This window comes from Aotus nancymaae, unplaced genomic scaffold (assembly GCF_030222135.1).
Source record: "Aotus nancymaae isolate 86718 unplaced genomic scaffold, 86718_ANA_hifiasm-v0.15.2.pri h1tg000108l, whole genome shotgun sequence".
Taxonomy (NCBI): domain Eukaryota; kingdom Metazoa; phylum Chordata; class Mammalia; order Primates; family Aotidae; genus Aotus; species Aotus nancymaae.
Window position 1 is genome coordinate 5,304,477 of NW_026988523.1, and position 12,617 is coordinate 5,317,093.

The 12,617-nt window shown below is 35.1% G+C and overlaps 1 protein-coding gene and 1 long non-coding RNA gene across 4 annotated transcripts in view; one reads left to right on the forward strand and one right to left on the reverse strand.

Annotated features, from left to right (window-relative positions):
- Nucleotides 1-11,934, forward strand: part of DNM3 (dynamin 3) — a 556,271-nt gene extending 544,337 nt beyond the window's left edge. For 2 of the 3 annotated variants that reach the window (XM_012444437.2, XM_021668047.2), the window contains one exon: nucleotides 1,750-6,685. In XM_012444437.2, coding sequence (XP_012299860.1) covers nucleotides 1,750-1,819 — 70 coding nt within the window. In that variant the 3' untranslated portion in view covers nucleotides 1,820-6,685. Of the gene's footprint in view, nucleotides 1-1,749; nucleotides 6,686-11,750 lie in introns of those variants that run through there. The other variant, XM_064370678.1, reaches the window with a different exon arrangement.
- The window catches only part of LOC105711644 (uncharacterized), a 30,660-nt gene that overhangs the window by 6,437 nt on the left and 11,606 nt on the right, over nucleotides 1-12,617 (reverse strand). The gene's annotated exons all lie outside the window — the stretch shown is intronic.

The window sequence follows — 12,617 nt, forward strand, 5'->3', positions numbered from 1 at the left end:
TACAGTTACATGAAGATGATTAAGACACAGCTCATTTCTAATCAGTGAAGATAACACATAAACCTAATTAGAGTTCAGTGGTTCAGTGTGATGACTAATAATAGAGATTTGTTGAGATGCTACAGAAACAACTGTATCAGGAGAGGGGAAGGCAGGTCAGAGAAGGCTTCACTGAAGTGAGTCTTGAATGATTAACTAGCAGTCCCAGAAGATGACCAAAAGGACATTAGAATGTAATTGCATGTAACACCATGCTAAAAAACACTGTATGAAACAAGTTAAGTGGGTGTGACCTGTGGTCTTGGAAAGTTCATATCAAAGAAGAAAATTATGCAGATTCAAGATTCAGGACATAAGAACAAATATGGCCATTTTAAATGAAAATGGGGCTGGGTACCATGGCTCACAACTGTAATTTCAGTGCTTTGCACCTCCCCAAAGAAAGCTTTCTTTAAAGCCTCTTAAACATTTTTCAGGTGCATGAGGTAAAAGGAACTCTACTAATATCTATGAGTTTGTGTTTGTATAGTTAATATTTTCACCATTAATCAACAGTATCTCTTCTGCTTTGATTTTTCTTTGATCTTGTAATTTAATTTTATAGTTCCATGATTGTTAAACATTTCATAATTGCTTTCTTAAATTTTTCTAACTTCACTTCTTCATACCTGAGAAACGACATTCAATTTGATCAATTTAGAATTTCTAATACAGAAGAAAATTTCATGACTCTAATTCCAGAAGGAGTCTTTCTGAAAAAATCAGTTGCAGAGTTTTATCAAAAAGAAACATTTCAATTTCTAGACTTTGTCAAATGTGGCGGGAGGGTATAAAAATGATGTCAAATTTGGGGGGGTATAAAAATGACTACCCAAGGTACCACCTATGAAGTCAAGTACTCAAATACACTGAAAAAACTTGTTAATATATTTAGGAAATAAATGTAGAAGTTCAAGAAATAACTATTATAATAATAAGTAATAAATATTAGTAATGTTGAGACTCTTCAAATACAGTAATATTTCATTATCTAAGTATGTTTGCTCAGTAAACTCAGCTACCAGAAACATCCTTACCAACTAGAAAGTGAGTAATACTACTGTTACTAATACTAAAATCTTTAAGACCCAGAATGGGAACTAGCACTCCTGCAATTTAAATAGGTACTCACACTGAGCCTATTTACACTTATTATAGAGAACTCTAATTTAGTCTTGTTTTTCTAATTTTTAGTGCTCTGCAAATTACAAACAAAATATAGAACAAATTGGAGAAAGTTATAAAGGCAATGAGAAGTGGTAACTAATATCCTGAGAGAAAGAAAAAGAAGAAGAAAATTATATGTGAGAAACAAAAATTCAAAAGCCATCATTGTCTGAAACAATATACCTATTAGTTCCTGAAGTAGGCATAACAGCACAGTTTGTTCTATGTAATTATTATATTCTATTGGCTAAGATATGTGCAGTATGTTTCAGATGGCATTCAAATAATTTTATATTTCATATTTTGGAAGGAGTGACTTCAGTTTTGAGAAAGATTTGCATATGAAAAAAGATATAATTTTCGTTAAAAAAACTACTAGATAAATGACAGATGACAATGTTAAAATCATTACAGATTGTAACCACCTCTGCTGGCCTGTATGTGCATGAGCATGTGTGTAATGGCTCTTTCTCCGTGTCCTTGGAACAATGTTCTGCTAGATATTCTACTTGTTTCTTTACCTTTCTCTTTCTTTCTTTCTAGCCGGAGACCACCCCCATCACCAACTCGTCCCACTATAATCCGCCCACTAGAATCCTCCCTGTTAGACTAAATGAAGTGTCTGGCATGGCAATTAATCACTAATGAATTATGTGAAAGCAACATATTTGATAACCGTTGCAGTAAATCATGAGTAGTCGCATGTGTGGACATCAGTAGGCAAGTAACCAGTTTCACTAATGCATTCATCACTCATCTTCATTGCTTATGGTATGTCAAACCTCTGGGGTTTGACTCTTGAAAACTGCTGACCTTTAGAGGCTTTATATGTTGTACTGACCAAGGTAGGTTTGTATAGCAGCCCTATATTCTGGGGATTATTTGCCTACCATGGCATATATTTGAAATTGCTTTGGATAAGTTTTCTAGGCTATCTACCAGGTAGCTCATTAAATATAATTCTTCAGATATGAGATAGTGGGCTGAGACCTAAGCCATACATATTCCTTTCCCACATTCTGTTTAGGATGACAGTAATTCTGTTGTCTACCATGAACGCTACCACCTACTCCATAATTATCTATTTAGCTCCTCTTTTCTTCCTCTTTATTTTATAAGACTGCTAGGAAGTGACTTTTTAAAATTAGGATTCCTTAAGAATAAACTTTTCCAGAAGCACGAGGTAGTTTGCAAAGGAAAAGTCTGCACTGTTTGCTCTAAAGAGCTTCTCCTCATTCCAGTGTGTTTCGCTTCATGCTAGAAGCATATGCAACAGTGAATCAAAGCTTCTTTTTTTGTTGTTGTTAGTCAATAAATTTGGCTAATTAGTTTCAGAGTTCAAGGAAGAAGCAAAATATCACATCTCTAGTAGTGTTGGAAGAAATACAATTTCTTTATTTATATTCACCTTGTGGTAGGTTATATTGAAGGCTGACGTGGAGAATGTTTACTTTTCCACTTGCTCTAATTTTTGGCATAGCTAACCACACTTTGATACTAATGCCAGTTTTACCATTATTATTTTGGTTAGAGAAAAAAAAATTCACTCTTTACATGTTAATTTGTTATCCTGTTATATAAGAATTTATCCTACCTTTGAAACAGGTTCAGTGTAACTTTCTATCCATTCTAGGCTTTCTTAATAAATCTTGAGGCTATGGGATAATCACATTTAAAGGTGGTTCCTGAAATGCAGTCAGTAGAAGATGACATGGGGTAAGAGCAGAGCTCACACTTTCACAGTTGTACTATTTCAAAGTCCCTATCCAGGTCACTCCAGAAAAGGGTATTGAAACATTGAGATCTAAAGCAAATTTGCAATTTCTTAAGATTTCTAAAATTTACCAGAACAGTTTAGCCTGGGGGTTTATAGTTCAGTCTTGAGGCTAAGTTTTAGACTACCTAGGACAAGATGATTCACGTGTAGGAAACAGCCAGAAGCCAACTGGAATTTTGTGTGCTAACTGTTCCCAGACAGCAGAGCAAGTATTCACTGAGTGGGGGTGTCCCATGACACTATGTCATATTCTACAAAAGTAAATCAGGTTTCACCAACTGAAATGTCTCCCTTTGAAAGTAGCAAACGTGATTTGTATGTTAACTTAACTTTAATTTCCTGTGTAGTTTATACCCAGAGCAGATACCCATAAAGTATAAAGTAAAAACTTTTAACCATTATTAAAAAGAGAAGTTACCATGTTGAATGGCGTTGTATTGAACTTATTCTAAAGCTTACAGCTAGCCCACCGATAATTGGTAAAAATCAGAAAATACAAGATTTACATAAAGGGCATTTCAACTTTCAAGGTTACAAGTGATTGTATAAAAACATCACAATCCTAAATCCTCTTGTATCTCACCCCCAACCCCAAACTGGGGGGAAAAAGTTAACTCTTTGTGAATGGAACCAATGCACAAGATACATACTGTATTTTAAAAATACTGTCTCAGCTAAATGGAAAAATGTTAAGCAAACATCCATAGTAAAACAAACAATCTTCAGTGAGATCTTTTTATAAAATTTCTTGTTTTTAGGATTCCCTTTGCTTCTTCCTTTGAATTCGCTAAAATAGGCAGCTAACGGATTATATACTTCAGGGTTTGGCTTTGTGCTAAATGTGGTTTTGCGTTTTGCTTTATTTCAAAATTTTCCTTCTGTTAAAGGAAAGTATTGTGAATAACCACTGGTGTGTTCTTAGATCAGCACAAACCATGTCAAAAAAAATTGGAGATTTTTTTTCCAATTTTCTTTCCACTGATCTTAGTAATAAACAATGGCATTTGTAATCTTTGGCATTTGTTTTTAGATTATAGTCCCACAGTTGCACTGTCCCAATTGTCTCCCTTTGTGGGTACATTTTTTTGTTCTTTCCTCCTAAGTTATTTGTAATAGAACCCAGCCTACCATAGAATTTCAGCAGTGACATTGGAGAATATTTTTAGTTGGCTGCAGTACTATGTCATATTATTAGTATGAATCTTATTTCCCAAAGGGTTTGTATTCTGCTAAAAGGAGATGCCAATGTTGAATGAAGTCTGAAACTCTAGGGTGTGCATAGTTTGACGTGCAGCATGCACACCAGGCCTTAAGATGGGAATGTAGCTTAATGAGCTTTCTGTTTCCCATACCATTTCTAATCTTTTGTGTAATCTTCTCTTAACTGATTGCTCTGATATTGTAAACACAATAGATGTAGCTCTATCATGTCTAGCATAATTTAAAAAATCAGTGTTTTTAGGATTTGGGAAAATAAACTGTAAATGTTTATTTGATAGGTAAATACAGTTTTATTGTCACATGCTAATTATTGCATGCATATTGACTAATTGGAATAACCATTTACTCAATTATGGACAGATTATTGAAATAGTATTGATTTAGAACAGGTATATTGCATTTCTAAAAATCATCTACCAAGGTTACTCATCTGAATATTGCTTTTAGATGTGTTTTATAACATAGACAAGCAGTAGAGTCTGTTTATTAGCAAATTTCCTATTTGTTCCAATACAAACTCACTTTATTCTAAAGTATATTAATGAAACCAGTTCCTGTGATATAAATATAAGTCTTCTGGACTTAGAATTAAAAAGTGGTCACATAGATTAATTTTGTAACTTTTTAGTATAGACTGTAGCCATAATTCTCAAATATGAAATGGGACCTAATACCAGTATGTGATAAATAATGTTGATGTTTTCTGTGTACAAACACATTTTCTATGCATGTGTGTCTGTGTATATGGTATATACCTAGTAAGTATGTTTCTGCAAGTACGTGTATTTTATGTCCATTTGAGTAGGTAGGTTTAAAAATACTTGTTAAAATGCCACAAGCATGAGTGTGATTGTATGTGCATTGTGTGTATATATATAAATATATGTATATGTATGGTTGTAAATATTTATGTATACATGTACTTTGTGTGGTATCAGTATATTTTTAAAACTATGTTAATATAGCAGCTAGCTTTGGATGATCTGCCATAACACGTGAGAACAATGGTTCATTTCTCATAACATGAGGTATACAAAATTTTCTAACTCTAGATTATAGTCATTTTGAGAGGCACAAAGCTGATAAGTACCATGACAATATGGCAATATCCATAGACATTTATATCTGAATCTGAAGCACTTCTACATAGAAGGAATCACCAATATTTTTGGATAAGAAGTAAAACCTCTGGAGACCTAGCTTTAAGATCTCTAATTGGAACTACAAATTATTTTTGGATTGCTGAGCTAAATCTTAAAAAGCCAAATTGATCTACATAGTCATTTTTTCTCTATGGTAGAAGTAAAAAAAAAAAATAAAGGGATACAGCAACATGAAAGTAGTATATTTTTCTGAGTAAATTTACTAAAACTGTAAGGGAGAAGCTATCTAATACCTGGGAGGTAGGTCATCTAGTTTTTCAGGTAAATATTTTTCATTTGGCAAATGGCATAATTATTTAAAAGCGATAGGAATCACCTCTAAATGAAGAATAAAGCCTAATAAATCTCTAACTCTAAGTTGAACTCATGAAAGATGATAGTGTATAAGACTTAGCCATGAGTTTTGTATCATTTCACTTAGAGGACTACTATCTGTGAGCTCAGAGTTTAATGTAAATGAATCTAGATGATTTTGGAGAAATGATTATTAGTTCACCAGATTGCTCATTACATTCTAAAAGGCTCAAATGTGTCTCCTAGATAACCTTAGTCATCCTGTCTAGTTGGTATGTTTAAAATTATGTGGTGCTGTGTATGTGAAACTTTAAGAATATTTTTGAAGCATATGTAATATATGCATTGCTATTTGTGTGTGTGTGTGTCTTTGTATATATGTAAGATTGTATGTATGTATGAGAGCAAGAGAGAGGAAACTCAAGGAAGAGTCTTCTGTTTGTCTTAAGACCTGTTCATACTGGTATATTGGTGATACTTCTCACCTCTGGTCAAAGGTTTCACACGTGGTTCAGCTCAAGTCATTAATCTCTTTTTAATTTTTACCCTTGAATTCCTTAAACTTTGCTCATTATGTAATTTTTTAAAATTATGACAAAAAATTACTGTCTAACCTCTTGCATTGTCTGCTACCAATTTGTTAAAAATTATTCCCTCCAATCAGCAATTCCACACTGTTACTTGATTTGTGTTATAATTCCTGTGTACAGCCTTTGTTTCGCTTGCTTGTCTATTTTTACTTTCCCTTTTTTGGGTCAAATTTCTCTTTTGCTTTTTTTGAAGAAGGAATATATAGTAGCAAAATCTTGTCTTCTCTGTTGATTCTTTAATTAACATGAGCCAGATACTTTCCACTGTCTTCTTGGCACTTTTAGGATTTCTTAATGCTGATATATGGACTCTTTGAACGGAATTTTTGAAGCAAAGTCCTAAAGCCTGTATCATTCTGGAAGATCACATGTACCTATTGTGAAAATGTGAAGCTGTATTTCTGAAGCTGAAATAAATTATAACATTTGAAGGACCCCTTTTCCTCATTCTTGTATATATTTGAGTCGCACGTCTATGCATTTCAGTAATACCTGAGTCCTCTAAATATTTATAATTGTTTTGATTAGATTGTTCCAGAGTTACCAAAGTAGGGAATGGATAGCACTTTGCATTTTTGTCATTAACTTGGAGAAAGATGAGATTTTTAAAGGGAACAAATTGGACAAATCAAAAGCAGGAGAGTGAGAGACGTTGTGTTTCTGATTTGAAGTCATTATTGGAATAGATTGAGGGACACAAATCTTAGCTGGAGGGTATGATGTGACAGTTGCCAAGAAGCACCATGACATTTTGCTGTTGAAAAGGAAGTATTTATTTTAAAAAATCCTGGGCAGTGGTAGGAGGAAAGATGGTGTGCCCAAATGTTAGGTCCACAGAAGGCATTTCTTATAGCAAACATTTGAGCTCCTGACCCAACAATTAGCCTCTGTTATTTGTTCATTGGACATAGAGAGGAGAATTTGCCCCCTTTCAGTTTCCCCAGTTTTAAGAGAATGTATTCAGAAAATGAAAGAATGACACATCTTTGTCCTAAGAGTTTCCAGAGAATAGAGGAAGATTCTCTATTACAAGAGTTGTGATGACAAGCTCCTTATCAATTGACATAGTTCCAGATTGTGCCATCTAAATGCAGAAGACAAGAAGGGGGAAAGAGGAGAGGGATGTTGGTTTATTTTCTTTCTATGATCAGGGCATGCTTATTGTGAAAAGATGAGCTGAACAGATTGTTGTGTTAATGTACTCTTTCCTGTGGAAATTTCTTTCTCATATCTATATGTTTTCCATGAGTGGAACATCTGTACCTTCAAAGGAAGCTTCTTACTGGAAGAAAGATTCTGGATGAGAATCATGCTGTATATTTGTGTTCTGTTTGTTTTAACTGCATGATTTTGAAGTATGTTAATAATATATTCAGAATAGTTTCTAAAGATAATTTCCAAAAACAAAGAAACTTATTGTAACTATTTGGCAATTCTTCATTTGTGTTTTAAAATAGCTCTGGCACCGGTGTAAACATATGCTCAATCTGTTTCCAAGACTTTTGTGTTTCTGATGGAAACTTTAAATTTCATATTGAGAAACATGTTTGGTATTTGGGTTAGATTGACCTCATACTTTGCTTCAAAGCACTTCAACACACACCTGGCATGGCCACTTTTCAGACCTGTTACTAGTGTTATTTTACGTGATGGCAGCCTAATAATTAGAATACATATAAAAGATATTGGCTAAAACTACAACCTTAATTCAAAATTTCCCAAAGTGTATCCCATGAGATCTTAATAAGTTTTACATACACATACACCAAGTGTTTTTTGGCCAAATATGCTTGAGAAATAATGACTAAAAATTAAATGTTTCTTTACTGAAAGACTTTACAGAAGCCTTAAAATCAGACTGTATTGTGAATCTCCAAGAGACAAGTAATGTCTACATATTTCTCAGATTTATTTGACCATAGAACATCTACAGAACTAGTGTCCTGAGGAACATACCTTAGGAAACTCCTTCAATGGCTTTAAACCAGAGGAAAAGCCATTGAGTATGATTTCCTCAGTACAGACTCTCACTAACAAAAAGTTGGATGATAAAATCAAATGTAACTACTCAGGAGGCTGAGGCAGGAGGATCAGTTCAGCCTAGGAGTTTGAGACCAGCTTGGCAACATAGCAAGACCTCATCTCTTAAAAATAAGTTGTTGTTTTTAATTAGCTGGACATGGTGGCTGGTGCCTGTACTTCCAGCTACCAGAGAGGCTGATGCAGGAGGATCACTTGAGCCCAGGAGTTTGAGGCTACAGTGAGCTATGATCATGCCACTGCACTCCAGCCTGGGGAGCAGAATGGGACTCCACCATCTCTTAAAAAAGAAAAAGGCCAAATGCAAGAGCAACAAGAGCTCTCAACTAAGGGCAATTCATCTGGAGCTCTGGTACTTTGTCAAAGCAGTTTCTGAGTCTTAAGGAGGAAAGTCACATAGGAACAGGTGGTCTGAAGGCAGTTTAGAGACATACATGCATTGAGTCTTAATGAGACTTACGTAGGATTCAGATGATTTTCTACCTTACCTTTTCTCTCTGACTCTCCAAAAAAGAGATTCTTTAAGTTATCTCCATGAGATTATTGTGAAGGAAGGGATCCAGGTTGATTTAAGATTAATCATCAGAGAAGAATGTTGAAGAATACCTATTCCTATTGCCTTTCTTTTCTCCCTTTCCTAAGCCTTCAGGCTCACCCACTGTTCTGGGTTATTAACTTACCAAATGATGGGCAAAAAAAGCAAACAGAATTTTTTGTGAGATTCTTTATTTTTTTGAGACTGAATCTCACTCTGTTGCCCAGGCTGGAGTGCAGTAGTGTGATCTTGGCTCACTGCAACCTCCATCTCCTGGGTTCAAGTGATTCTTCTGCCTCAACCTCCCCAGTAGCTAGGATTACAGGTGCATGCCACCATGCCTGACTAATTTTTGCATTTTTAGTAGATACAGCATTTCACACATTGGCCAGGCTGGTCTGGAACTCCTGCCTCAGCTTCAAAAAGTGATCCCCCTGCCTCAGCTTTCCAAAGTGCTGGGATTACAGGGATGAGCCACTGTACCCAGGCTTTTTTGTGAGATTTTAACAGAAAAGAAAAAAGAAAGAAGATTTTAACAGAAAAGAAAAAAGCTATAAGGAAGACCTCATCAGAGATCTTGCCAGAAGAACGTCACCATAAAACCAAACTGCAGCATTGACATAGAGCCAAGAGAATGTGGATAATTCATCATTCTTGTTAATAATTGAGTCTTTTATATATGACTTATACCCATGTTCCAGATACAGCATTTCCAATCTCCTTTACCTGTTTTGGCCAAAACATTCTGCTTTGAAGTTATTTTTCAGAATGCTTAAGAAAATATAACCTGAAATTATAATCTTGATTAGGAAGATTTGTTTATATGCTGAATACTAGTATGATGAGCTTAAGAATTTGTTAGCAATTCAGTATTCCAGTTTAGTACCGCAACTTTCATATGGAAGTGGCAATTGTATGAGGTAGCTCTACATGTAAAAAGCCCAAATATTTGCAGCACTTGCCTTTAAGCATTTCACCGCTGTATAATATAAAAATTCTGCAAAAGAAAGAGCAAAAAACCCAACTGCCCATATCCTCAATAGAACTAACTGTGACCCAGTAAATGGTGTCATCATCAACAATGCTTTTTCAGCAATGAGAGGAAGGTTAGATACACTAAAGTGAACATGAAAAGAAAAAGCTGTCTGAGGATATAAGTGTCACCCTGATGTTTCAAGCAAACATTCTAGCTGTCAGTGGAATATATTCCAAGACATAAAGTTTCGGATCCTGTTGCTCGATCAGAACACCACACTAGCTCAAACAGGAAAGTGTTTTGGCATATGCTAACAGAATGTCCCTTTAGCACTGCGGACTTGCTGTTCAGTTTAATGGCTCACCTCCCCACCCTGCTGAGGTAATTAAAGTGTTCTAAAGCCCCTTCAGAACTCAAAAATAGTTTCTGTTTTCTGGGCAGGTGATAAATCTTATTGAGCTCGACAGAAATTTAATTACACTTTCTTCATGGAAACACCAGGGATACCCATTACCTGCATCTCTAAAGCTAAAGCTTTGCAGACCCTCTAGTCCCTGCCCGGCCCCGCAGTTGAAAGGTTAGGTACCAACAAGTTCTCCATCATTTAAATGGATGAGAGACCTCTTTAGTGTAGCCAGCTTAAAGTGGGCTGAAGAAAAATTGATTTTGGACTTTGGGGAAGGTAAGATCATTTTTTACCACTGCCCAGAAACAGAGCAGTCCATTTGGCTCCATTAACATCTCATAGAAAATGAAAAAGAAATTTTTCTGTTTTTGTTTTTTGTAGACTTCATTGCTCCACTCACTGAAGTGTTACAAGAATAGGATGGAAGTGAGTATGTTGTTAAACACATGGATAAGAAGTCAAAGAGAGTAGGGTCTTGAGATAACCTCACCATTCTACAGCTTGCTATAATGTGGAGTTCGTTAACGATTTGGTTAGAAAGGGGAAATTAAAGTAGAGACTTCTGCCAGAAACCAGAGGGAAAGCTTTATTTGGCCTGCTGTTTTCCTACTTACAAAGCTGTTCATTGCAATGTAGTTTACTGTATTTTCTCTAGCTGCAAATCATCTCCCTGCTGAACGCCAGAAATGCTGATGTCAAATGAAGCACAACTTAGACCCTCATTTCATTATCCGTGGGTTTGATGAAATGCAAGCCAGCCCAGGGAAATGGAGAAAGATCCAGCCGACCAGATTTCATTTGCCCTGGGCCCACTTCAGAATAAATCAGAATTACAGTTATACCTAGCTCTTAGACAGAGGAAAATCCTAGAAAATCCTGGGGTCCCCATGGACCAGACCTAACCTCCTACTTTCTCTAGGCCTGCATCCAGGCTATTACACATCAGGACTACTCACCTGGAGCAAATTCTGATTTACAAATCCTTTTTTTCTGAGATCAACCTCTGGCATTGTCTGCATTGTGATTATGTTGCTCATTTGATCTCTTGACACCTTCTAATTTACCTCACTTAAAAAAAAATTTCACCTGCCATCGTCTACATCAACTCCCTCTCCCCCCCTATGGAGATTTCACAACATTCATTGAAATCTTTGGAAATAATTGAGTGTCACAAAATCAGGGTTGGGAATCAAATATGCAAGTTATAAAGGTATTTTGCTCTGGGACTAGTTCCAGTTCTCCTAAGAGTGCTTGGACCTATCATACCACGGTGCAAAATAAGAAGCTTTTCGAATGAGCTCAAAATGGCTCATAGCTAGTACATTGCTAATAGGAAAAGTCCTGGGAACTGCTAACTTAGCCATGTGATGTCCTTTCATTTCCCTTACATGTCTGCATGTTTTTGTGTGTGATTTGAATTTGACTTTTGTGAGCTATTTTTTCATGCTATTTTTTAGGTTTATTTCATAATTTAAATATTGTTTTCTTCCTCTGCGTCTGTGTTTTTCTTTTTGTTACTTTGTTTTGTTTTGTTTTTACTAGGCGACCCCCTCCTGCAGTTCCAGGACGACCATCCTAACCCCCATCATTCATCTCCTTTTGTTTTCAACAACATGACTATCCATGGTATTTAAAAGCTTTTCATTTGCACTATATGTCATATGTACATAAAAACTTTTATTTTTCATCCATGTCTATAATAAAAATAAAGTTTATTCTATATAAAAATGAAGTGTGTTCTGTTTCTTTTTTTAAAAGAAGATCTAAATTTAAAAAGAATGTGTTTCAACTAAAACAGGGTAAGGTGGATATAATATATGTTCTTTTAAGGAGCTTAATCCAAATATTCTTAAAGCAATTGTGATTTAAGATGGTCTTTGGTAGAGACTAATAATCTATCTTCAAGTGAAATTTCTGTCCAATAGAAGAATAAAAAGAAAAAGAAAATTTATGGATGTCTAGAAAAGATGCAGAGACTAAATAATTTCAGTCTATCTCCAGGAATCCCATTTTTACTTCTTATTGCACCAAAATATTTTTAGAAAATATTTTTGTTTTTCTATAACAAATTCTTATTGTTTTCTAAACACTCTTATAGGAGATAAAATGTAAGATCACGGAAGAAACTGTACGGCCAAAACACATAAACCTCATAAATTCTATATGGCAAATTCAAGGAAGAAAAACCGTATCATTCAGAAAAAAAGTAAGGCAAGGAAATGTTGCCACTTTGAGAAGAAAAACTCTTCATGATGTCAGTAAAGCACGAGAAAAATGGAATCCATTTAAGTCTGAAGGAAAAAGGAACTTTTTAAATTCCTCTATCCTCAAATGGTAATTCTAACACTAAAAATTTAATTCTATAATTTTTTAACAAGCATCCCAAAGATGTATCTAAATAAAATGTTT